The sequence below is a fragment of the Macrotis lagotis genome, chromosome 3, assembly GCF_037893015.1.
Source record: "Macrotis lagotis isolate mMagLag1 chromosome 3, bilby.v1.9.chrom.fasta, whole genome shotgun sequence".
In the NCBI taxonomy this organism is placed as follows: domain Eukaryota; kingdom Metazoa; phylum Chordata; class Mammalia; order Peramelemorphia; family Peramelidae; genus Macrotis; species Macrotis lagotis.
Genome location: NC_133660.1, coordinates 287,144,375 through 287,171,856, shown reverse-complemented (window position 1 = coordinate 287,171,856; position 27,482 = coordinate 287,144,375). Strand labels below are relative to the sequence as shown.

The following is a 27,482-nucleotide window of genomic DNA, read 5'->3' as shown; positions in this document are numbered from 1 at the left end:
TCAGACAGTCCTTCATCTCAGGAGTGATTAATGGTACTGGGGGGGTGGGGGTGGAGTTTCAGAGCAGAACATCATTTCCCCAAGGGCTGCTGATGGTGAGATATGCAATGACCAAACCTTAATTCTGAATGACAATGACTGTGCCAAAAGGCTTCAGGGGCTCCCCAACTTGGAAAGATGAGCTGGAGGACCAGGGTAGGCTAAAGCAGATTCCTCTCCAAATGAGAGCCAGACTAGGGTCTCATGAAGAAACCGAGGCTACAATGACCTGCCCAAAATTTGTTAGCTAGAATGCTTTTTACTACACCATGGAAAAGCATGAAGAAGTCACCCAGGCTGAGCCCCAATAGGGAGGTAGGGTGGAATTGTACCACAGGTCCCAGGGGTGTGCTCCTCAGTGGGGCAGGCTCACATATATAAATGAAGAAAACTAAACATACAAGACACTGATTCATAAACCTAAAAACCAATTTATTAATTCACAATGGGGTTAGGAGAAGGGAAGATCTTTCCAGTGACTAAGATCTTAAGTTCATTACATTCTCAATACTTCAGAAAAAGAAAAAAAACCAAAACATCCAAACCCAGTCGTTATGAGGCCACCTAGAGAGCAAAGAATCAGAGCTGAGGAAGACAGTTCTGAGGAATGTTCCACTTGGCCTGTGGCAGAGCCCCACTGGAGGGCAATGCACCGTTTCAGTCAACACAAGTTCTCCCTTGGATGGCAGGGGACTCGTGCTGCCAAGCTTTCTCTTTGGATCTTCTCACATGGATCACTTTTGTTTTCTAACACACTTGTTATCTATCATTAACAAGATCATGGATAATTTAATGTTTCACATAGCATCATAGGAGTTCTAGCTGGAAAGGACCTTAAGAGGTCATGTAATCCAATCTCTATTTCAGGGATGGAACTGAGGCCCCGAAGAGTTTTGTCCAAGGTTAAACATTATCAAGTATTAGTGCCTATATTGGAACACATCTTCCCACAAAAAACAAACGATATTCTTTCCACATTATAACCCGGTAAAAAGCCTTGCTGAACAGCCCCATCTATCCACCTTGAGTGTATTTCAGTGACACCTCCACTTCATCAACAATTCATTTATACGCTCCCATCGAGGGGTAGGTTCTGCTACTCATCTTAACCATGCTGTACAGACTTAGTTTCCATTTCAGGTGACATTTGTTTAAACTTGTCCCCAAATTGCTATTTGGAACCTACTTGTTGGACACCTTCCCCTCAATGAACACCAAATAGAATTAGGAACCATCCAAATACTAAAATCAACTTGAACGGTATTGGTCAATCACACAAGCACTCTGTCTTCCAGGCCTTAGTTGGACACCAAGACTGGTCCCCAGGATTAGAAGCCTGGTCAAATTCAAACCCAGTCTTGAAACAACTCATTCTGCATTTCAGTGAGTCCAAATTGTGCCTTTAGGAGACTGAAGTCCCATGAGAGACATCATTTAGTTTCCTAGGCAGAAGCCTATAGAGAAAAACTAGAGGGAGGGCAGCCCTACTGCAGAGCAAGGATCTAGCCTTCCACTTCCTCTGAAAACTAGCTTCAACTGGGGAATGACTTCTAACTTTCTGGTGTTTTTTTTTTTTTGTGGGGGGAGGCCAATAGTCTAGGAAGATTAAGCCCAGGCTTTCTGCTCTGCAGCCCAGCCTCCTCCCCACAGCCTGGCCAGAGGGACCTTCCAAATCCACAGGGCTAATGGCTCCTGGCTCTCCAAGGAAGAAGTTTTTAGTTTGACATTCAAGGTCCTCCACAATCTAGTTCAATTCAATTTCTCTTTTCATCCTCAACCACCACCCTCCATGTCTCCATAATAACATGCACCCTGCCTTATTTGGGGTATCCTCCCCTATTGGGCTCCACCTCTCTACCATTGTTGCTCACCAGGCCTGGGTCAGACTCCCTATCCCCTAAACAACTGATGCACATTGAAAGCCTTCCCTTTTGTTCAAGGTCCAGATCAGGGGCTAGGGCCTAGCCATGAAGTTGCCTGGATTTCTACCAACCCTGGGTCAATCGCTTCCTCCTGAAGCACTGTCCCTCTTCTCTGCCTCCTTGGAGTTCAAAAGCTCTGTGGCCTCCCTGTCCTAAACTGAACTGCTCTCAGAACAACTCGAGGGCATCCTAGGCTTAACACAGAAGCAGGCACCAGATTGCTTAAACCAAATCAGAAAAATCATTAAATCCCAGGTCCCCAGCCCATCCTTGGCTTCCCTAACTCAACCAGGCTAGTCCAGAAGGATAATCAAAGGAGGCTGACAAATCAGCAGGTGTTCTCGAGTGGCCTCTGGGGAGCTGCTGAGTCATTCAGAGCGGACAAGAGTTCACTTTGGGACTTTGGAAAAATCTGCATCTCGGCTCCCCACCTTCTGACCACTTGGTAAAAGGATGAGGCAAAAGCAGATGGGGGATAAGTGGAGGCAGTGAGTGGGGGTTTCCCAGGGGAAACTGAATGCTACAAAGATCCAAGGCCCAACGTCCTTGGCAGGGCTAAGGAAGTCTTGAACAAAAGAGGGAGCAACTAGCCTATGGCATGGGAAGGTTGGTTATGAAAGGTGACCAGGGAGCAGTGAGAGGCAAAGATGGGATATTCAAATCTGGACCAATCTCCCAGGTGATAAGAAGAGAGGAGAGGTGGAGACACAGACAGGGATGCTGCCATACATAGGTAGTTGGGAAGAAGAGCCTCAAGGCGTTTCATCACTGGGATCAATCCAGTTGAACTCTGGCCAGGGAAGAGAAGCAGAAACAACGGGCTCTTTCCTCTTGGATTCTACTTTATTTGGTAAAACTCAGAAACCAACAACCCATTTGCTTCCCCCCACTCTCCTCATCCCTGAAGGCAGCAGCTCCCCCAGAGAGCCCTGTGATCTGTCACCCCAATGCCTGGTAGTCAAGGACTCAACGAGGGAAACTCAGAGGCAGCAGTGGGACGGCAAAAGGAAGACCTGGCTTTATAGACAACGAACCCCACCCACCCCCAGCAAATCCAGATACCAAGATTCTAGAGAACAGGGAATGAGTGGGAATCACAGATCTTCCTTTCAGCCAAAGAGCTACAAAAGAGGACGTCATTGGCCAAGACCAAGGCTTAGTGGTCCCTGGTGACAGTTGAACTTTGGGACAGGTGAAACCCCAGGCATGAGAGTATTGTCACCCCCAGGCCATTTCCAATATCTCTAGTGAGCTGGCTTTAGTTCCAAAAAGTACCCCCCTTCCACACTGGGCAGAGTGGGACTGTTGGACAGCTGGCTTGGGGAAAGGGTGCCCCCTCCTCTGCTAAAACAAGAAGGGGGTGGGGAAAGACTCCAGGCCAAAACCATGGAGAGAAGTTGGATCTAGGAAGGGTGGATCCTGGCCAACTGGCTAATGGATCCGAGTCAGCTCCTCCACAACCTTGATCAGGTCATCTGCGGTGGCTTCTCGCTTCATACCACTGCCGTCATCATACTGTAACAAGGAAGCCAGGGGTTGGGAAGAAAGTCAGTTAAGAAGAAATGAGGCATCACCCTCTCCCAAGGGAGACAGGAGAACACACTGAGCTAGGTGGAGAGATCCTCTCAAATGAATCAAAGTAGAAGAGAGTCAGAGAAAACAGCTACTCTGTTCAGAGAAGACAGAACTCACAAAAAGCCTACAGTGTGTAGGCAGGTGAAAGGTGAAGGAGATAGAAGTCTATAAGGTCAGGCCCAGATAAAGCTCAATTATGAGCACCTGCCTAACAGTGCATGGGCTGCAGAATGAGCTTTGCCTTCTCTCACTGTCAAACCAAGAGGACTGCCTCTTTTCAGAATGAGGATGGAAGGATGAAAAAGAACCTGAGCCCCTACAATCAGGAAAGAGATGATATCATCCCCCCCCTCCATGTTATGGCAACCCCAAGCTCACCTGTAAGTTAGCCACAACTTCTTGCATCTTGGGTCGGCTGATATCCAGGAAACTTTCGATCAGATCCCCATCAATGAAACCTGTGGCTGGCTCTGTCTTGCGTTCAGTATGAAATGATCTCCAGGTTCAAGGAGGAGTTAAGGAACACGGGATCATTGGGAAGTGACCTCTCTGCCAACGCTCCTCACTGACAAATGCCTACTCCTATGCCCGGTACTTAGAACTGGATGGGACCTTGAAGGACACAGACTTCAAACCTAGCACTTTGCAGGTGAAGCAAAGGAACTGCAGAAGACATGACGTGCCCAAGCTACGGGAGCAGGGCCCCACCCAGGCCCCTGCTCTTTCCAAATACTGGAGCAGATCCTCTCCACTCCTGGCCTTGAAGGCTTCAGAGCTTCCATGATCAAGCAGGACAATACTGAGGAACCTACAGTATTTGGGTCATGGTCAGGGTGCTGCGTGGTCTCAGGCCCCTGGGAGCCTGACTCACCTTCTTCCAATTATCTATACCTCTTCAAACACAAGCTCCATGTCTCAACCCATTTCTCTTTGGCCATTTCTCTGCCCAAAGCAAAACCAGCAGCTTTTCCCTAGGGATGACAGGACTTTGTCCTCAGATGCTTCATCACCAGCCCTGTTCCATCCCCCTGGGTGGGGGTGGGAGTAGGGTCAATAGGTTCAGTAGGACATAGAGGTCCCAAGAAATCCAGGAAGGATATAAGGAGTGCTCGATCTTGCCAACACTTTTGATGACTTTATTGAGTCGGTTCTGCATGTCCAAGAGGAGATTGTACCAGCTTTCTGACAGTGAGGTCACCAGACCTAACAAAGCAGAAACAACAAGCTGCTGATGGAAGAGGTCAGGAATCCTGCCCTGGACACAACAGAAATGATGGCAGAGCTGCGCATGGGGAGGTTGCCCCCAGCAAGGCTGACCTTACCGATCATGCCGTTGACTGTGCCAAAGAGGACGGAGCCTTGTGTGGGGGTGGAGGTCTCCCCTAGGTTCTGCATCACCAGGGAACCATGGCAGAAGACGTTGACAAACTCCCCCAGGTGGAAGAGCCCCACCTCCTGCAGGTGCTGCCGCTCCTCATCAGTGGTGGCAGCGCTGAAAAGCACAACAGAGCCAGAGCTCACTACCCCTCCACTCCCACAACATTCAGGGGATTGGGAGGATGCAGGGGCTCAGCTTTGCCAGGCTGGGATGGCCCCTGCTTTGGATTGGAGTCAAGACTGGACTTCTGAGAATGGCACACACTAGGACTGCTTAGGTCCTGGAGAGAACAAAAAATATCTAAGCCTCAAAACAAGCTCTCTGGCTTCAGATGCCACTGGATACCTTGACTTCCATACACGTGGAAGAGAGAACTAGAGGGGTTTGAGGGGCTCCCCAGAATTCATGTCAGTTTAGGCTACACTGCAGGTTAGTAATAGCAACCAGCTATTCAGAAAGCAGATGTTCTCAAAGCCCTCTATGGTTAGCGTCTAGAGACCACATCTGCTGCCCCAACCACACAGAATCAACTCTCTTTCTCCGCCCCCCCCCCACAGGTGCCACTCACCTATCCTTCTGACACACAAACAAGTTAAAAGCATTCTCAGCCCCCAGGAAATTGTCATCATCTAAGATTTCCACTGCACTCATCCAGTTGGGGTTAAAGTCCCGGGCAATCTTGAAAAAACAACACCAAGAATGAGAAGAATCAGTAAGTTCCATGTATTCTGGCCAGAAGGGTAAGCACCTTATTTAAGAATGGGCTCACGGTGCAGTCCCTAACTCCTAAAGCTCTCTCCCCAGTCTAGCCCAAGACTAGGGGAGAGCAGGGAGAGAAGCTCTGGCCATCCCACACCCCGCCTCCCCCAGGCTCAGCCTCCTGGCACATCATTACCTCTTCAAAGTTGCCCTCCATGGGTTTGTAGGCGAGAAGCAGCACCGAGCGCATCAAGTCACCAACCAGAATGAAATCTCCTTTTGTCTTCAGGTACAAGGCCATGATGTTGTTGTAGTGATTGCACTCTGTCCTAAGCTCTTTCTCAGCTGTCCACTCATAAAGTCGCACCTTAGAAAGACAATTGATTCCTCTGAAACTAAGGCAGGAAGATTTTCTAATGCATCAGTGTCCTTCTTGGCTATTGAGTTGGCCATCCTAAGAATTCTACCTGGAAAGGAAAGGCTGCCCGCCAATGTTTCAACACCTAAGTGGAAATGGCCAGTTCTCTGCCATGCCAACTATGTTGCTTAAACACTTATTAAAACTCAGTCCCTTTCCCAGACCTAAGTACCCAGAGACTGGGTTGAATACAAAGAGAGCTAGGTTGACTATATAGACATGAAATCTAATCATAGAAAAGGGCAGAACTAATGTCGTGGTGCGCCCTGATCAACCAAGGCCACACACTCCTCCTTCAGCTTGAACCACCCTAAGAGGTCCCCCCTCCCCTCCACCAGGGCCCTAACACAGAGAAGTCTGGCCATCAGAATCCATTAAGCACCAGGCCGCACATATCTGCCCACAAGGGCCTTCCTCCCAAAGTCTGTTTCCTCTAGAAGAGTCTTCCAGAACAGGACCATTATCTCATTTCCTCTTTGCAACTGCTTAGAGGGCTCTGAACAAGATGGATTTCCAACACACACCCTCTGATGGATAACCCAGGTCGTGGACCTTATCTTACTAAGAGACTAAGTCCCCCCATTCAATTATCTCCAGGATCCAATGTTAAGAGAAGACAACCAGATCAGAGAGGTGTAAAAGAAGGTCTCACCGTACTGTTGATGCTGGCTAATAGCTTCCCATTGAATTCCACCATGGAGTACACAGCCCCTTTGACTTCCTTCTCGGCTACAGTTTGCAGTTTGCCTGGGAAAGAAAAATGATGTCCTTTACCATAAACTATTCCATTTCTGTCCCTTTCCTCCTCCTGGATCATTCTCTCCCAGTCAGGGGTGGATCAACAGCAACACTCCCACCAGGGAAGGGTCCCAGAGACATCCTCTTTATTCATTCATAATGCTATTCATAAGAGAAACATGAAGCTGTTCCATGAGGTGGCAGGAGAAGACACAAAGCCAAAGAAGACGCAGGCCCTGCCCTCAAGGTGCTCAGAGGAGATCTAGAGCATGTATAAACCCAATGAGCCCATAAAACATGAGAGCTCCTAGGAGGAAGAGTACCCTGTTGATTAGCCTGTTGGGCATGGGTCATTTTGAATCAAGGCATCCTGCAATGTCAGATGCCAGAGGTATTCTGGTGAGTGCCCTCAGACTTGTATCAATGCCAGAACTGAGTCCCCCCCCAGGGAACTAAGTAGAGAGACATCTCCTGGTGAGCATCTCCCAGTGGGCACCAAGTTTACCCTGCTAGAAGGCCAGGAAGTGGTGACTACAATTACCCTGAGCACCTCCTCACCTCCTGACCCAGGAACAGAGAGCAAGGTTCTCACACCCACTTTGTCCTGAGAGGGACCAGAAAGACCCAGAGTCTGGTCAATCCCTTGGAAAATGGACTCTCTCTGACCAGTGGCTGCCCTGATAAGGGTCCCAGCAGTTGGAATTAGCTTTGTCTCTCTCCCTGGCTCCTCAATAGAGTCATCTCCCACGCATTTATCATAAATGACCTCCTGACTGACCCTACTCAAAACATTCTAAGCTGGACTCAGCATCCTTTAAGGGGCTTTTCTCCTCATCTTATAGCTGGAGAACATCAAGGGATGATACCAAACTCGAGGGCGTCTCCTCCCCTCTCTGACATACTCTCACTCTCTCCCACCCCCTGCCCCCACCCAGCAGCATCAGAAGGAATGGGGTGGGGGGAGCATCCTTGTCAGGACACACCTGGGCAGGAGCCTGCCCAAGCTCAGCCACTCACCGTCTGAGTACTGGAAGACGACGATGCGGCCCTGCTTGGGTTCTGCCTCTTCAGGGTACACCATGGCGGTGCCCACAATGAAGTATGTGTTGGGGTCTTTGCCAAGCTTGCAGGAGACCAGGCTGAGAGCATATTCATTCTGTAGGAACTGGTGGGCATGGAGCACTGGGAAAGAAAAAGGTGACCCTCTCACCTTCCAGCACAGGCACGCCCTGACCCCTCCAGGGCCTACAGGTCCAATCCTGTTGCTGGGGTCAAGTTTCCAAGTCTTTACATCATGTAGCCCCAAAACTGACCCATAGGAAACCGTGCCAGAACAGGAGAAAGCAAAGACCCCAGGCCGTGACAGATGCTATCTGGTCTGACTTGGGCTGGGTGGGCAGGGTCTGTAGTGTCTCCCCCTATCCCCCAGCCTGGAGACTCCCCCTGCCTGATGCTGGGCCCCACCTTCAAAGGTGTGTTGGTCAATAATGAGAAGGTTGTGCACTTCGACCTCTTCTCCGAAGGATGTCTCATGAGGGGCTGTGCTGCTGGAGAACAACTTGCTGGAGCTGACACTGCTGGACAAGGCCTGGGGGGCCAAGGCAATGCGGGTTAGGGCTCGACCTCCACCTCCCAGCTCCCACCCCTACCCCCAGGTAAGGGAAGTCAAGTCAAGAAGCAAGGCTGAAGAAGAGGGACCAGAGCAGCCAAGGAGGCTCCAGGGACCTGCTCCAAGACCTGTCCTCTCAGCTCTAGTCCCTGGAAGAGTGTAGGGCAAGGGAGGGCAATGGAGCTCCTGAAGGGCAGACTGTTCCATGCCTCACGCAGGTTATGGCAGAAGAGGCTTTGGCCGGCCAGCCAGTCTGCCCCCAATGCACTGACCTGGGTGCTGGCGCTGGGCCGCAGGGCTGTTGTTCCTCCACTGGCATCCTGTACTTCAATCCGACTAGAGAGGACCCCAAAGCACTGGGACACTTCCTGGTAGCAAATCTTTCTGTTTGGATGTTTTTTAAGGAGAACAAAAACAAAAAAGATCTGGCAAAGATGGCCGGAAGAAGAGGAGCAGAGAGGCTGCTTGGGGAACACTCGGCCAACTCACTTCTCCACCTGCTGCAGGCAGCTCACCTTGGAGACTCGTAGAGAGGCACTGTGCGGATGTGCAGCTTCTGAATTTCATCGATGGTGCCGATGGTGAGGGTGCTATTGTTGGCCAACGCCAGGCTGCAGGGAAGGAGTTGGGCTCAGAACAAACCCTCTGAGGCAGCCTTTGGGGACCACATCACCAGACAAGAGCAAATGTCAGTGCCACCTCCCTCTGCCCAAGGCTTGGGTCGCTGCTCACCTGTCAGGATAGCCATCGGAGTTGAGGGGACACATGTAGTTGACCTCCTTGAGGTTGACATTGGAGAAAACTAACTTGTGGTTGCTGCTGTAGATGACGGTGGGGCGGTCAGAACAAGCAAAGACGTTGGTGGTGGAGAGGGAGCGGAACGTTCTCAGGACGGTGGGCTGTGTTCCAAGTGTCACCTTCTTCCGGTCACTCAACAAGCCTGAAGGGCAGAATGGTGTCAGACCCAACAGTCTCTAAGGGTCCCTTCAGCAGAATTCCATTGAAAGGAGGGAAAAAGGAGGCAAAGGGGCCAGAAGAGGGGCTGTCCCAATATCGCATCAGGGGCCCTCTCTGCTTCCCTTGGGATCCTACTCATTCCCCCAAGCTGACCTGTCTCAATGTTGAGCCCAAAGTAGAAGAGGGCACCATCGCCCAAGGCGCAGAGGAGGTAATGGCTGCTCTCAAAGGTGGTCATCAGGATAGATCGAGGAATGATCTCTGTCATACACAAGGGAAGACAGCATGTTGTCATACTACACTGGAAACCCAGCCAGAACCCCGGTCCCTAAGCAGCAGCTTCCTACCTCCCCCAAGCATCTCTTTGTGCAGCAGCTCAAAAGAAGGGAGCTTCAAGATGCGGGCTGAGATGTCAGTCCAGAGGCCGATAGCACAGAGAGGAGACATGCCATTGCTGTCCCCAAGCGGGGTGATGTCCAAGCAGGCCACCTCGTGCTCCATCTCTGTATGGCTAAAGAGAAGAGGAAGACATTGGACAAAGGCATCTAGGCCTCTGAGAAGGCCCCAAGGAGCAGGAGAGAAAATCCCAAGTACCTTATCTGTCGGAGCTCCTGAGGATGAATCTGCAGGTAGTAGAGGGCCCGGCCTACAGCCACCACCACCTGGCTGCTGTTACAGGAGGCCACGCTGATGTTCTTGCCCTGAGGCTCTTTCCATTCACTCACCAGTGCTTTGGGCTCTTGGCTAACCAGGCGCACAGAAGCGGAGGTGATCTAGACAGAAACAGAAGGGAAACCCCTGAGAAGCAGCCCAGGCCTACCTGAAGGCAGATCTTGAAGAATGAATCCTGAAAATCTTTGTCCAGAACTCCTGTTCTCTGACAAACATTCTGGTTATGCCTTTCCCCTCAATGGATTGTCATAATGGGGAAATCTTGACAGAGAATCATTTAAATCAGGTTTCCAGAAAGCTAAATATAAAGGAAATGCGCAATCTCATGAAGTGGAAGGGACTCTGGAGTTCATTCTACCACCTACACACAGTAGGTATGTATCTGTTACTATCAGTAACAGGTCTGTATCCCCAAAGAGATTTAAAAAAAGTGGGGAAATGACTCCTCTGTACAAAAATATTCTTAGCAGTTCTTAGTGGTGGCAAAGAATTAGAAATTAAGGGGATGCCCATCAACTGAGGAATGACAAATTATGGCATGTGATTATAATAAGATAGAACTGTGCTATAAAAAATGATGAAGGGAATTTCAGAAAAACTTGGAAATACTTCAGCGGACTGATGCAAAGTGAAATGAGCGGAGCCAGGAGAACATAATACACAATAACAGCTATATTGTAGGGATGATTAGCTGTGAATGACCCAACTATTCTCAGCATTACATTGATCCAAGACAATTTCAAAAGACTCACAAAGAAAAATGCTCTCCGTCCAGAGAAAAAAACTGATGGAGTCTGAATGAAGATCAAAGCAGATTATTTTTCACTTTCTGTATTTTTTTTTTGGGGGGGGTTTCCCCTTTGGGTCTGTCACAATGTGACTAATATAATGTTTTGCATGACTGAATTCATATAACCTATATCAAATTGTTAACCATCTTGGTATGAACAGGGAAGGGCGGGGAAGGAAGAAAGAAAATTTGAAACTCGTCTTTAAAAAAAAATGAATGTTTAAAATCATCTTTACATGTAACTAGAGAAAGATAAATTATTTAAAAAATTTATTATTGACAATAATTTTCCATTTAATTAGCATTCCATTTTGATTTCATTTTATCCTCAGAATAACTTCACGAGATAGGTATGGCAACAGATGTTATTCCCTGCTGTTAACATCCAAAGGGCCATGGACTCTACAGCACAAAGAGGACTCACAGGCCTTTCTTGCTCCACGGGCTCTCTCCTGATCTTTGGTGCCCAAGTGCCAATCAGCATCTGCTTCAACACTTCCAGGGACAGGGAACTACCTAACAAACAACCCATCTCATTTGGGGAGTTCGGTGACTGGTAGAAAACGCTGCTTTACGGTGAATTTAAAACCTACCACTCATCCTCATTTTAGTCTTCTCAAAGGATAATCAATACTAGACTTCTAACAGACCTCAAAGGCCTTCTTCCTCTGTATCCTCCTTTTAGAGAGAAGGAAACTCAGGCCAAGGGAAATTACCTGTTCCAGATCCCAGGTGGGTCCCAGGTGAAGGCTGATTCCCAACAGATCACAAGGCCTTCCACCAGAGCTCAGAGGCAAGTCTAATTAATCCTTTCCAAGCTAAATAACAAGTTCCTTAGACTGTGATTTCTGGGTCCTTCTCAAAAGCAACAGCACCTCGTTATGATCATTACAGCCCTTCAATTTTATTAAAATGCACCCTCAAATAGAGCTGATACAGCAAAGAAGTGTGAGAGTAGTAGGAAAGATTAAGATTTTCCAGATTATCTGGTCAATTCATAGGCCAAGCTGAAGGAGGAAAGTAATGGAAGAGGCCACAATGAAGAGGCCATGACAAAGAAATGGCCAATAGAACATCTCCAAGTCTGGTCTTCCCTGTCTTCCCACCCACTGATGAAGCAGTCCTCTGTTCTCATAATGATAAGAATTAAAATGACTGGCATTCAAACATTTACAAAGTGCTTTATATGGATTATTAACTCATTTGTGCCCTGAACTGCTCTCTAGGAAGTTTGATACAGTCAACCACTTGAACTGAGCTGGCGGCCAGGATCTGATTATCCAGGCAACCAAGGCTGACACCCAGCAAGAGCCACCCATTTACTCTGTATTCAGGTCAAAATGGAGAAGGCGGGCAGAAGGGTGACCAAGCCAAAGGGGCTGGGGCAAATTCCATATCTGCCCCAATGGCCTTGTGATAGAACCTGGAAAACTTCAAAAAGTGACTCAAAACATCTACTTGCATGGCAGAGTCAGAAGCTGGCATAGGACAGGTTATCAACAAGTACAAGGCAACTCCTAGGAGACTCACAGACCCTGATCAATGGTCATGTCAAGGAGCTGCAGACTCAGAGTTATGTTAGCAGGGTAGGTGGCACTGGTATAGCTCAGCAGAGCACTTACCTGAATCAGCTGCTGATGAGCCACATTCCCACAGAAGAAAGTCTGCTGATCATCCACAAACCCGGTCAACTCTGTTTCCTCCACCTCCTCACCATTCAACATCAAAACTCTGCCGACAGATAAGAGAGCCTGCATCAACCTGACGACCTAGCTGAGGTAGGGCCCCTGCTCTCCAGTGCCCGGACCAGCCACCCTTACCTTGTCTGGCCCACAAAGGACAGCACCAAGGTGTCATCTGTTTCCCGGCTAGAGTCGGACCTGAGAGGCCACAAGCCTAGGAGGATGAATATCAAGGAGTTGTAAAAACACAATTGGTACCCTAGGAAGCCTGTCTCCCCCCCCCCCCCCAACTTCCAACTCCCCATTTGCTCTGTTCTCCTCTGGCTTCCAGTACAAAGCATCCCCAGGCCGAGACCGGGATGACCTCACACAGTCCACATCACAGTCTCCAGGTGGAAGAGGCACCTATTCCTGAAAACATCCTTGAAGGAAGAGTCCCCAGCTTGCCCCTAAAGTTAGTCAGGTCTGCCTTTTAGGACTGTCCTCCTCCTAACTTCTACTTGAGTCCAGCAAACCAGAACAGCTCTTTTCTATGTGAAAATCCTTCAACTACTTGAAGACAATCCATACATTCCCTCCAAGTCTTCTCTCCTCAACCCAGACCTCAAGAAGTCATGATCCTTGGGCCCCTCCCCACCCCAGGGCCTGCCCCCCGCTTCAGATACTGTACCTTTGATGCCCGGCAGGTCAATGCTGGCATGCTCATGGATCCCAATCCCATTCCGGATGATACGCAAGGAGCCTTCTTTAAACGCCCCAGAACACGTGACTAGCTGTAGATAGACACAGAGAGATGGTTGTCAACGCCCTCCAGAATTAAGGTCCAGGGTAGGGTAGCAGGCAGGGTAGCACTACATGCCCTCTGATTATTGGGGAGGAAGCCTGAGACAACCTATTGAGAGCTAACCTCATAAGGAGAGCAGCCAATGGCCTGAAGGAAATAAATCACTTCCATTAGATATTTATTAATTTACGTAGTAATTTAGCAACCCTAACCCTAAGTCTGAGGTGCTCAAGCAGTGAAAAATTATATCAAATGCAAATGTAACCAATTTTTAAATACTGTTGTTTTTTTTTTAGTTTTTGCAAGGCAATGGGGTTAAGTGGCTTGCCCAAGGCCACACAGCTAAGTAATTAAGTGTCTGAGGCCAAATTTGAACTCAAGTCCTCCTGACTCCAGGGCCGGTGCTGTATTCACCGAGCCACCTAGCTGCCCCAAATTCTGTATTATTTAAAAAATGTTCACCCTCTAAATTTTTGGTGCCAAGGGACAAAGTCCTGACACGCCCCCCGCTATGCCAGAGTCACAACTCTGCTGAAGATCATACTAACACCTAAATATAAATATGCCAACAACTGCCACACTCAACTGAGGGACTCTCATTCTCAACCATTGGTGGATCAGAGGAACATAAGGAAAGCCTAGCAGGGAAGCAGCGGTGCCTCTAGAAGATATATTTGCAGGAAAAAAAAAGGTTCCAGCTCCATCAAAATATTTATTTACAGCAGAACTTCATGTTGTAGCAAAGAATTAGAAGCAAAGTAGAGATTGAGGAAAGGCAAACTGAATTGCAGTACGTCACTATCACAGAATATGAGAAACAATGCCCTAATAAATAAAGAAAAGCACAGAAAGATTTCTATGAACTGAGAAACTGAAGTAAGCAGAGCCCCATAAAGCACCACACCCCCAAGGACGAATACCACAAAAGGAAAGAACTCCCAATGAATGCAAGCTGAATGTAGAGCAATTAGGAAGTTCAATCTTGCTCTCAAAAGGGACACAAGACCTTCTCCATGCCCTACTTTTTTGGAGGCATAAATAGGGGTCTATATAGGCACACAGCACTGTAGGCAAGATGAGATTTCTTGGATGTACTGATTGATTTTCTATTTTCTTTCTCTTTTCCCTCATTTTAAATCTTTGTTATAAGAGATGGCTCTTAGAGAGGAAAGAGGAAGAAGAATCTAGGGGAAAGATAGTCAATGTAAAAACTGGAAGAAAGGGGCAGCTAGGTGGCACAGTGGATAGAGCACTGGCCCTGGAGTCAGGAGTATCTGGGTGCAAATCCAGTCTCAGACACTTAATAATTACCTAGCTATGTGGCCTTAGGCAAGCCACTTAACCCCATTTGCCTTGCAAAAACCTAAAAAAAACCTGTAAGAACATAATGAAAATCTACTTTAAAAAAAAGCTTTATAGTAACCCCCCTTCTCTTCAGTCAAAAAAAAAAAAAGAAAGAAAGAAAGAAAGAAAAAAAAATACATAGGTAGAGTGGCCAGATCCCCCCCACTCCGATTCCAGCAAGTCATCAGCCTTACCTGGCCCTGGCCCTGCCTCTCCAAGTCCACAACACACATGTCCACAATGGGACCCAGATTGGTAAAGGTCTCCATGGCCACAACGTAGGAGCCTTGCTCATTGCTATCTACATTGAGCTGAAAGTAAACAAACATGTTCCATGTTGAATAAACCTCCAAAGCTATACCATCTAGTCAAGTTTAAAGAAAGACAAAGCTCCTCTCTACCCTTAAGCCCTGGACTCTGCCAAGTCTACCTAGGGATTGACACCACTGAGTTAGTGTGGGGGAGACTGTATGATGGCATCTTATGTAGTCTGAATCTTTACTGCCTTGTTAGTCATCTCTACCATAAAGAACTCTGTGAGGTAAAACTGGTCCCTTCAGAGTTTTCCTGGCCAGGCAGGAGGCAAAGTGACGGTGAAGAGAGGCTAAGTAACAAGAGGAATGAGAAGGAAGAAGATGGGGTTTCTGACCTTTACAAGCTGAGAATCGCCAAGGCGAGAGCCAACAAACACCACCCCATTGTCCAGGTACGTCAAGCATTCAGCAATGGAGGTCTAGAAGAAAATATAACTTGCAGGAGATGCTATGTGGGAGCACTGGCCGATACCCACCCCACAAACAGAACTTGTGCCAGGACAGCCCTGGAAGCACCAATTCCATGTCCAAGTGGATTAGAAAGCAACTTGGTCTTCTGATTTTGTTCAATTCTCGAGGGTCTCTAACCGGGTGTTTCACAAGTTCTGAATTCTGTGACTCCTTGCTTATAATTCTACAATGTATCTTCCAGGTGCCACCACCCTAGCACTGCCAACTGCTACAATCCCCATTTGACAACATTCAGTCCTCCATAGTGACACCCCAAAGTTCCCAATGACAGGAGGTATTTTTTATATACACATCATTTCTTGCTCAGGACTCATCTTCACATATAAGGTCCTCAGCTCACCTGATTAAGATTTTCTTAAAGGTCAAAATTCCCTTTTCAATGGAATAACTGCAGAGGTTGCTGTTAGTGGACAAGGGGCTATGGAGAAAGCGATAACATTCCTGACCACCTGACGAGGACTGCCCCTCTAACGCTGCTGAGCAAAGAAACCCCAAAGAGCCAGGGCCAAGCATCACCTCTCCAAGAAGCTCCACCCGGAGATCCTTAAGTGTCACCGTGCCATCCATCTGCTCCTCCTTCTCTAGAAGCAGCATGAACAGCCGACCTTCCATGTCGCCCAGCAGATAGCGGGAACCATTCGGATCCACTCGATTGTGGCATACAATGGTGCTTTGCTGCCCCACAGAAGGAAAAGTCATTAGGGAAGTGGCTCCTGCCCCACCCCAGGACGTAAACCCCAGGAGGCTGCTCCCTGTCCTAGCTAGGCCTCACCATCTTATCAGAAGGAACCAAGAAAGCCCCAGGATGTCTTTGGCTGACAACATAGAGACCTGGATGTGTGGAGAACACACGAGATAGGAATGAGATTTGAAAACTGTTAACACACAGAAATCCCTTTGTCTTCTGCAACACTGAGAGGGGTTGGGGGTGGCGGAGCAGATACAATTGAAGGCACCTCTAAATATTCACATGACAGTGAATGCTATTAGAGGAGAACTTCAATTCAATATTTTCACCCACTAAAAAGGAATAAAATGATAATTTTTTTTTCTTCAATAGGAACAGATTTTTCTTTATTTGAAAAAGTAACTACAAAAAAGAAAAAAAAAGTAACTACAAGAATATTAACTTCTCTTCTATACTTCCAGGAATTTCTTGCAATAAGTGTCACTATTCCTAGATGAAAGTTCCCCCTTTATATGTATCCCCAGTCCCTCACTAATCTGTAAGATTTGCCTTACAAAAGCACCTGGGGTAGATCACAAACTGTGATTTTCACCCCCCTAACCTTGGAGGAGCAGAAGTGGGAGAAGGAAGTAGGCATCTCACCTTGATGATAGGAGGGGCGATGGCCAGGTATTTATCACCATTGTGATAGGTGATGGATTCTTGACCAATAATGATTGCCCCTCCAAAAGGCTCAGGGACTGCAAAAGAGAAAGGAAGAAGCTTCAGAACAAATCCTGGAGAACTAGGGTCATCCCTGATAAAAGAGAGAAAAATGAACAGAGAGGATTTTCCTGAGGGTCTGCCTCTTAGGACTCCTGTAGACTTGGCACCACCTCAACATGGAAATTTCTTTAGAGCTTTTCAATAAATGAGAACTGTTCCTGTAAAGTCCTAAACAATACTAATTTTTAAAAGCTTTGTCCCTAGTTTTTCCATTCTCCCTGCTCCTCACTCAATCCTTGCTCAGTTTTTCCTTATAAAGGATCAGAACCAACATGTGGAAGCTCTAATGAGGGCACTGGACTGGGGGTTGCCAATGTTCCTTCCAGATTGCCCCATGAAACCTTCTCTGCTACATGAGGGAGCAGGGCCTAAAGGCAGGAGTATAGTTCATACCATAAATAAAACTAGTGGTGCAAAAATCTAGTTGCATGCCAACAAAACTATTTATGTGAAAAATGGGCAGCCAGCAAAGCCTGCTACAACAAGATCCCATGGCTTTACAGAGGTTATAGAGTGGTTAATGATGTGACTGCACAATGTCATTGTTTGGAGTTAGTCTAAGCAGAGGGTGCCAATATTGGACTCTTATCCAGACAGGACCTACATCTAACTGGACCTTTCTAGACCAGGCTCTCTCTCCCTGTCACTAGTCTATGTGACCTTGGGCAAGTCACAGCTTCCTCATCTACTCAACAAAGGAACATCTAAGTTCCACTCCCTTCCAGTTCTAAAAGTGGATGGCACCTAACTTTTCAAGCGATTTCCATGAGACACTCAGGAAAAATGGCCCCACGGACTAAAGACAAAAGCTGGGAAGGATAGGATAGTGGTGGAAGAGGGAGTAGAATGATAACATTCAGATCTATCTACAAACATAAGACAATTATCATTTTTTGTGGTCCAGCCCAGATTTCTTTCAAGTGGAGACCACTGTGTGGGGACCCTCCCTCACTCCCAGGGCAGATCATCAACTTATCTATAGCTCACATCCAGTCATTATCCATGTGACCAAGGAAAAGACCCAAAGCCTTGCCTGGGCTTCTAGATTTGAAGACCGGCCTTCTATCCCCTCAGCTAGGGGACCTTCTCTACTAAGAACTCAATGCAGAGAGTGTTTAAGGAGAGGCTAGCTACTTCTGTGATCACACTGACCAGATCAGAAGGGTCAGGTGATCTGCCTCAGATCACACAGCTACAAGGGGCAGACTGAAAATCAGAGCTGGTCTCTTATCTCCAGACCCTGCTCATTCCCCTAGCCCTGCCAAGGAGGATTGAAAAAAGCTGGGAATGCTAAGTGCCATAACACAGACCTGAGTCCAGGGAGACTGCAAAGGGGAAAGACAAGCAAGGAACAAGATAAGCAAAATGACAGACAGAAGGAGAAGAAAGCAGATTTCCTTAAAACCACAAATCTAACCAACCTGCAATCACCATTGAAGCTTCCGCCTCCACATTTTCCTGCTTCCAAGGGCCTTTATTGAATTCCTTCTCTCGAAGAGACACTTCATAAGTCTTGACATGTCGTCCCTGGGGATCCTGGCCTCAGGAAAAGGTGGAATGTTAAGCATGGGGAAGAAGGGGCATCAATGCTAGTCAGCAGTAAGAAATGGATCAATGCCAATGGTCAAAACCTAGAGAAAGGGTCATCTGAAGCCAGTCAGTCAAATGGGAGCAGTGCTAGAGAAGGCCAGGTAACTCAAAGCTGACCCTTTGGCCTCAGGCTCCATCCCTGCTCACCCTCACACAACAATCAATCAACAAGACTTAAATCAAATGCCTTCCAGCAGGTCCTTACTGAATATGACTCCAAATATAAATCCACAGCCTTTTTTCAAACACAGTAACAAATAGGCAAGAACACAATTTGTACAGACCACTCTGTTGGGTGATGGGGCTCACAGCAAAAGTAAGTGAATCCCAAACCTTGGCCTGATGGCATTCTAACTAACATCCTAAAACAATTCTCACCCCTTACTGGCATCCTTCTCTGGGTCACTGAGCTAGTCGGTCCTGGGGAGGAAAATGGACTCAAAGCAGCTGCTGGCCATGACCATGCCCCTGACTGCCAAGCCCTGAAGGAGGCCACCACCAAGGAGCTGAGGGTGAGATCTCCCTTGTAGTTCGGCACAGTATGAGGTAGCTTTCAAAAGCAGTGAGATGGTCAGGTCCTAAGGGTCTCCTCCAAGCACAAGGATCCCATAAATTAAGGATAAACTTTCTCAAGGAGTATATCCCTCAGACTTCAAGGTCTTCAAAGTCAAGGGGAAAGGGGTCAGTTCTCAGTCTAATGGCAATCTCTAACACAAGACATGGCAAGCAGCACTCTTTCGAGTGGCTCAGACTTGTTCTGGATGTGTCTGTCCCTCTGGGACACAAAGGTCTACTCCTTAGGGAGAACCTAACTCCAACAGTCTAGCCTGCCTTTTAAAAGGTGGAAGACGAAGAGAAGGATAGGACTCGCGCTATAGCTTCTAAAAACTAATGCAATGTGAAGACATGTATAGGTGACTTTTCCTACCCCAGTTTCAACTTTATTCCACCCAGTTACAAAGACCACAGAGACCTCCAAACTGTGCTAATGATAAAGGGAGAGGGTCTCAGGTCAAATCACCTCATTCTCTGAAAATATCCAAATAGCTGATTAGGACCCACCTACAGATACTCAAGAGATGACTTCTTACTATGCTCCCTGTGATTCACACAACTAGGAAAGTCATCTGCTGGTCGACCTGATGGCTCCCATCAGTTGCCAATCCTAATCCTCAACTGTCAAAGCCCAAAGGAATAGGACAAAGATCGCTGAGAATGAAATCTCACAGAAGGGAAACAATGAGCTGGATGGGAAGCTCATCCTGGCTGATGCCATCTGAAAAGGAATTCCTTTCCTTCTGAAGACAATCTCCGGATCAGCTCCTTCTAGTCAAGCCTTACCAAATCTCCAAACATACTCCATTAAATTTTCCAGGGAATAAATAAGGACAGAATCAGGTCACCTTATGTTCTTTCCAAAGAGAAACTACCAGAGTGTAGCACCAGGATCAAGGAAACACCCCCCCCCACCCATGCTCTGATCAGCTTCTCTGACAGGCACCAGTATACTATAGATAGATGACTCTCACCCTATTAAATCCAAGTCTTCTGCCTATCCATAAGCAGTTCCCTACCAACCAGGATCAAGTTGCTTCTCCCTACTCCTCTCCGGTCATTACCTGGTAGACAAAGCAGATGGTGGGGGCCTGGCAACCATAAAGGAACTTGACATCAATGACTTGAAGCTCCTCCAGACGAATGTTGAAGGCTTTCAATTCTTTATTATCGCGATCCAGAGGGATGACCTTAAAGAGCCCATCATAGAGGCGCAAGCCAATCATCCGGCACTCAGGGTCAATGATGCCAATAATCCCAGTCTCAGAAGGACGACCAATCCTGTCCTAAAAAGAAAGATAATTACTGGTTTCAGCAGAAGGCCCTGGACCCCACTTTCTAATCTCTGTGACATCTGGAGAGGCACGCTACCTACTGGTCAGAATAAGTCTGGAAACCCAAGGGGCTATTACTTAGGTCCAATTCTATCAACGGCTCAACTCTTTGGTAAAAGAATGCGTTCACTGACACAAGTTCCCCATTCTTCAGACTCCTAAGGACACAGGAAGGAAATGGAGGAAGACAGGTTTTCCTTTCCATAGCAAGTGTAGTCCAAGACGGTTTCTGCTTCTCTGACCATGGAGGAACTTTCCCAGTTGGGTACCTTAATTTTTCTCAGTCCAAAACAGCAACTAATAATTTCTTATCTCTTTCAAATTCAACTCCCTAGAGTCCAGTTTTAATGATCCTCAAATTTAACAGTAAATCCTTCATGAACAGATAAGCAGAACTGGTTTTCATCTACCCCCAGTCTTCTGGGGTATATCCCCTCACCTGGACATTGCCATGAGCTCGGGTGATGATGTCAATGCTCTCCCCACTCTGCTTATACTCCAGGATGCAGGCATTGTATTTGGCCGTCAGGATAAAGAGCAGGTCCTTGTTCTCTCCCTAGAAACCAACAGCATCATTAGGAGAGTTTCTTTCTTGGATAGGGTTGCTGGATTTGAACACTGTCCTTTATATAAATACATGAAATGAAATGACCAGATTCCAGGGACTCATTGATCCACCTGTGTCCTATTCTCTCACTCTGCCTTTTCCTCCCATCCCAGTCACTCATGCCATAAATGCCCCTCATATAGCACTGATCACATCATGTCTGGTCTTAGTGGTCTCTCTCTCTCTCTCTTCCCTGAAGGTTCACAGAACTATATGCCTGTTTTTATACAACAAGGACTCAGGTCTGAACTAACCAGCTTAGTTTTTCCCTGAGGACTCCACAACTCTCAAAGACTTCTCCAATCCTGTCTCCTCCCTCTCCTACGCTTCCCATCTTTCAGATATCTAGTCCTTACTTCCTATTTCCACTTCCAGACACCACGTAACTTAAAAACCATACCATCATTTTGATTTGATTCTTCTTTCACAATGTGATTAATATGGATCTACGTTTAACATGGTTATACATACATAGCTTATATCAGATTGCTTTCTGTCAGGAGGAAGAGGGAGGAAAGGGAAGGGGAGAGTAGGAAGAAAAATGTGAAACTCAAAACCTTGCAAAAAAAAGATTGTCAAAAAACTACTGTTGCATGTATCTGGAAAACTAAACAAATAAATAACGTTTCCCTTTCCCCTCTTAAAAAAAAAAACCTTACCATCCAATTGTATTAGATTAGTCAAGTACAGGCTGCTGTCACCTAGCAACTTCCAAGGCCCACCTTGGATGTCTGACACTCAAGTCTTTTTTTTTTACCCAACCCTTACCCTGCCAATATTCTTGAAAACTCCAGGATTCCTAATGACCATCCTTCCATGGCTCTCTCCTGATAATGACTTAACACTGAATTCCTACAACTTCTTGGCCAATAGTTGCCAGCTACTCCCCAGGGTGGGTGGTGACACCAACCTCATCACTTGAATGCTCCACCACAAAGATCCTGAAGTCTGAAATTCCCCTTTCTAACTAAATATCTCTTATTTTCCTACTTCACTCCCTCCCTCTTCCCATACCTGCTTTTCATCTTCATTATGACCTTCATTGCCTTGATTCTTCTCTATTCTCCCAACTTATGAACCCTGTTTGGATTTTCTTCCTTTTTTATATAACGTGTTTAGCCTCATCTGCAGCCTTTTCAACCATTTCTCTTCTTCCATTTAGGAATTCCTTGTCCCCTTTGACCTTTCCCTCTTTCCCAGGGTAGTACCTACCATTCACCTCTGCTCTCAAGCAAATGTTACTCCAAGAAGTAAAGTAATAAACTGAATGTGTCTGCTCCTCAAACTGAGTCCCAATTGCTGGGTAGAAATCCTTCTACTTACCTTTTGCTGATTATCTCATTCTCCAGAATGACTATTCTAAATCTTCTCTTTTCCCCTCTACTCTTAATTGTGCCTTTAAGATCTGAGACTGTCCTCTGAAATGATGGAGATGGAGACCATTGGCCTTACTGCTCCTCTTGGCACTCCAAACCTCTCAAAGTCATAATCTCTTGTTTCCCCCCAACCTGAGAGGCAGAGGAGACCACCTCAGGAATAGTTGTCAAAAACTAACTCTCTTCACCTCTGCCTCCATTCCATTGCCCTATCAATCACAGCCTCTCAAATTTTCAGTATCTTCCTTTTTAAAAAATGCTTTATAAAATGAGCTCTTATTATTTCAGTCCACAATCAGCTCAGGTTTTCCCTATCCCAAAAAACAGTCCCGCGAGACTCACATTTTCTTTCTGGTTCTTCTGCTCACAGTCAAATTCTGAGAAATACTCCCCTGATTTTCTCAACCATGGGCTATCTGACTTCTCTTCCTTACATCTGGCTGAAAGTCAACTGAGATCTTTTCTAATCGTCTTCTTCAATGCCAACATGCCACTGCCTCCTTTGAGGGCTTTTCAGAATCACCCCCCCACCTCCTCTGTTGATTTATCTTCTCCTTGTTCTTCCAATACTGATGGTCCCCCAGGGACCTGTCCTGGGTCCAGTCTTCTCTCCTTTGGTGACTGCCTCTACTCCCCCCGACTTCAATGACCATCTTTCTAGGGAGACGACTCCCAAATTGCCATGTCAGCCTTCAACTTCTCTGCCAGCATGCCCAGTCCTGTATTTCCAACTGCCTGCTCAACATCTCCTCTGGCATTTCAGACTCAACAAGCCCAGACTGACCTCAGACTGATGAAACAGCCAAAGGAATCGTCCTAATCTGAACACTCATCACATCCCTTTCACTCAAAATCCTTCTGACAGAATTCTCAGCTGCTTAATTAAGCTAATACAGCTCAATCTGGTGCTCCAGGCCCTCCTATCAACCATTCAAGGTTTGTATCGTACTACTCCTCTTAATACACTAAGAACTAATTAAATTTAACTGAATTCCACCTGCCATTTTCATCCTGTTCCCCACCCCCCTTTCTCTCTTACTTTAGTTCATGCCATCCTCCACTACTTAGAATGGATCCTCCTCTTGTTCCACTGGCCTCCAAGAGTGAACACAAAGACCATCTACTCCATGAAGTCTTTTCTGAGCTCCCTGTTTACCCTCCTCTAATTCTCCAACTATTCTGCCTGGATCCCTCTATGCACTGATCACATTCACCCACACATCAGTGATTTGCAAACTCCTTGAAGGTGGGTTTGGTATCACGGCTCTAAGTTGGTTGAAAGCAAATGCTCTTCTTCCCTTAGCCTCCTTCCTCTCCTCTTTGGGCACTCTCCCATGGCTATGCTGCCTCCACAAAACTACCCCAAAAGTAAGCTAAGTCCTTCCTGATTTGTGAATTTCAAAACCACTTTCTTCATTTCAAGTAGATTTCTAGAATTAAATCAGTGTCTATTATTCTCGTAATAGACATAAGTAGATTCCCAATTTTAGATACCAGGGGTGGGCACTGCCAAGGCCACCGCAGGTATGACTCAAAATTCAATAAATCTAGATTTTCAGAGGTGAATTAATTAAATGTTTGACTACCTATAGCCCAAGGATAATATTATAAATATCAAAATGGCCCTTGGCAGAAAAAAAGGTTTCCCACTCCTGATATATACCCACAAATAAGCTCTGAATAATTGGGTGATCAGAAGCCACAGGCTCAGAGATTTAGAGCCAGAAAGGACCTTAGGGGTCATTGAACCAATCCCCTCATTGTACAGATAAAGAAAATGAGTTATATCAAGGTGAAATGACCTACCTATGATAACACAGCAAAAAGTATTAGAGGCAAGACCTGAAGTCAGGTCTTCAAGATTCCAAAGCCAGCATGCTATCCCCTACACCTCTGGTCTCATGTAGACTAGTCTCTTCTTTATAGAACTTTCAATCAAAAACCTACATTTTCACCAAGATTAATGTTAAGTTTCATTTCCCAATTACAAGTTAATAATGGAGTCTCCCAATTAACTGTCTAGTCACTGCTCTGCTTCCTCCATAACACAGACTAATAGGAATGAGGGGAAAGAACCTTTTTTTTAAGCCTTCAACATTCTGCTTTCCTTGTCAGTCTCAAATCTCTTTTGGAACCATGGGCTTAAACAACTCCTAACTGTGGGTGGGCACCACCTGACCAGGGCTGGCTCCCAGGCAAAGTTATCTATGACCCATTACTGAAGACTAAAAGTCTTTCCAGTTCCCTAAGACCTACCAGGGTTTGCACTGGCCTAGCCTAGAGCCCCTTCCACATAGTCATAGAGTTGTCCCCCTCTGTCAAGCAATTAGCTATCAGAGAACTTTAATGGAGCTAGTGAAAAGGGATTAAAAGGAGTAACTGGTTATACAGAGATATCTGGTCTCCAGAACTTGAAAGTTTGTCTTTAAAGAAACTAAGTAATTTTCCAAAAGGCCCATTTTCCTTCTATAATAGTCTTTCCAAGGTCGAATCCCAGCCATCTTGCTTCAAAGGGAGAAGAGTTGCTTGCCTCATGTTCCTTCCCTACTGAACCACTTCCCTACCCAGGCTGGATGTGCTGTCAAGAGGCAGTGCTTACCTTGGGACGGAAAAGCTCCATAACAGCAATCTTGCCATACATGCCCACTTCCTTAACGGGCCGCAGTCCCTCTGCTGTGACCACATAGATCTCCAGGCGGGTGTTTTTGGCAATCAATAGGTTCAAGTCTTCAGCAGAAGTGAAGTGACCTGCAAGAATTATCACAGTCCTCTCAGGTAGAAGAAAGGGCTGAGTCCTTCCCAGCAGCACCTCAAGTCAAAAAACCTGGGAACACTCAGACATTTCTCCAGTTTCCATTACTCATTTTTCTTCTTGTTGCTTGAAACAATCTCATTCCTATTTCTTTACAAGGAGGATCCTTTGAACTATCAGACCATAAAAATTAGACCCTTTTTAGGAGCTAAAGAAAACAGCTGTCCGATCAGTTTAGGCAAAGCCCCCAGGAGAATGAGACTAATTGGGGTGGCTAGGTGGTGCAGTGGATAAAGCATCGGCCCTGGAGTCAGGAGTACCTGGGTTCAAATCTGACCTCAGACACTTAATAATGACCAGCTGTGTGGCCTTGGGCAAGACACTTAACCCCATTGCCTTACAAAAAAAAAGAGCATGTTGAGAATGAGACACAGACACACACACACACTTGCTCTCTCAAGCTTCTCATAAATTTTCAATCCTGGATGCAAACCATCCCTGCATTTACCTAGTCTCCAAGATAATGTAGAGTGGGGTCCAGATAGATAAGAATCTTCTGGCCCCTCCCTAGAACTTCAAGAGTTCAAAGGCTCTTGTGTCTAAGATTCTTGGTAGCAGTTTGCTCATTAAAAGCCTAAGAAATCCAGTCAACACTTGTGTCTTCTACACACTGCTGACTTGCCCTGCTTTTTTTAAAAATAATTCCCGCTGAGTTGAATTTGAAGGTATAATATATTTAAAAAGATGGAGTTAGGGGTGGCTAGGTGGCGCAGTGGACAAAGCACGGGCCCTGGAGTCAAATCCAGTCTCAGACATTACCTAGCTGTGTGGCCTTGGGCAAGCCACTTAACCACATTTGCCTTGCAAAAACTAAAAAACAAAAAAAAAACCTAAAAAAAACCTAAAAAAAAAAAGATGGAGTTAATGGGGGAGAGAGAAACATACTGGGAGAAAGGAAAAGGAAAGGAAGAATGGGCTAAGTTATTTCACATAAAAGAGGCTAGAAAAAGCTTGAGCAATGGAGAGGAAGATGAGGGGGAATGAGTGAGCCTTACTTGCATTGGAAATGGCCCAGAGAGAGAATACCTACTCAGTTGGGTTCATAAATCTATCTTATCCTAAATGAAAAATAGAAGAGGAAAAGGGATGAAGGTGTAAGTGACAGAAGAGTGGGAGAGGGTAGTCAGATGCAACAAACTTTTGAAGAGGGACAGGGTGAAAGGAGAGAATAGAATAGGGGTGGGGGGAATGGGATGGAGGGAAATACAGCTAGCAATAGCAATTATGGGAAAAGATACTGAAGCAATTTCTCTCACGGACTTATAAAGAATGCTATCCATCCCAAAGACAGAGCTGATGGTGTCAGAATACCGATTGAAACATATTTTTTCCCTGTATTTTTCTTGAGGTCTCTCTTGGTGTGTATGTGTGTGTGTGTGGGGGGGGGGTATGTTTCCTGTTACAACATAACTTTAGTAGTGTTTTCCAGGGCTACACCAGTACCTAGCTTCCTCAAGAGAGGGAAGTGGGAAGGGAGGAAGAGAATTTGGAAGTCAAGGTTTTGGAAGAAAACGTTGCACTTGCTTCTGCATGTAGCTAGGGGGGGACGTTTTTTTTTAAAATACATTTAAAAAGCAGTTTCCCACCCATGGCTGGGCGAAAAGTGCAAAGCCACTGCTGGGCCTCTGCCCTCCCTCGGATGGGATGGGAAGGCTACTAGCGGAGTCCTGGGTCGGGTAAGAAGGCCAGCCCGGCGGGCAGCGCCCTGGGCCCTTGGCCACCCTCTGCCGCGTGCCCACCGGCTGCCCCTGGGCCCGCGGCTGCCAGGCTGGCTCATCTCGCGCCAATCCCTCCCTTCTGCCTGGCAGCCGGGGGGCCTTGGACTCCGGGGAGGGGGAGGTGTGAGCTCGTCGCGGCGGCCCCACGCGCGGAAGCTCTCCTGCCCCTGGCCGCCCCCACCGGGGTCTCGGGGGGCCGGGCCCGGCTTCGGGGGCCTCCCCGGGCACGCGGCCCGCCCGCGGCCTCAGTTTCCCCAGCTCCGCGGCTCGCGCGTCCGAGGGCACGTGCCCCGCGGGCCCCGGCTCCCCTCCGCCCGGCCCGCGGCCTCCCCTCACCCGTCACGCAGCCGTTGACGGCCGTGGGCTTCTGCGCCGTCACCACGTAGTTGTACGACATGTCGGGGCCGGGGCCGGGGCCGGGGGCCGGGGGGGACGCGGGCCGGAGGCCGAGGGGCCCGGGCGGCCGCGGACACGGACGCGGACGCGGACACGGCGAGGGACGAGCGGGCCCCGCGCGCGGCCTCAGCACCCACAGCGCCGCCGAGACGCGCCGCCGCCCGCCTAGAGCGCCCGGGCCGCGGGGCACCACGGGACGGGCGGGCGGCGCCCCCTGGCGGCGCGGGGGTCTCGGCTCGCTTCTCCCGC

The 27,482-nt window shown here is 47.3% G+C and overlaps 1 protein-coding gene across 1 annotated transcript; it reads right to left on the bottom strand.

Annotated features, from left to right (window-relative positions):
• Positions 1-450: 450 nt before the first annotated feature.
• On the bottom strand, positions 451-27,361 carry DDB1 (damage specific DNA binding protein 1). The gene is made up of 27 exons (XM_074231335.1): positions 27,174-27,361; positions 24,907-25,055; positions 20,764-20,880; positions 20,055-20,276; positions 18,267-18,381; positions 16,723-16,820; positions 15,909-16,067; positions 15,257-15,340; positions 14,802-14,918; positions 13,150-13,252; positions 12,618-12,693; positions 12,420-12,528; positions 9,930-10,108; positions 9,683-9,846; positions 9,489-9,596; positions 9,111-9,318; positions 8,894-8,989; positions 8,651-8,762; positions 8,234-8,357; positions 7,787-7,951; positions 6,684-6,778; positions 5,810-5,980; positions 5,483-5,592; positions 4,859-5,028; positions 4,637-4,739; positions 3,915-4,038; positions 451-3,476 (listed from the first exon to the last, which is right to left on the bottom strand). Exons 1-27 carry the CDS (start codon positions 27,232-27,234, stop codon positions 3,393-3,395), a joined length of 3,423 nt encoding a protein of 1,140 aa, XP_074087436.1. The 5' UTR covers positions 27,235-27,361; the 3' UTR covers positions 451-3,392.
• Between the last annotated feature and the right edge of the window lie 121 nt (positions 27,362-27,482).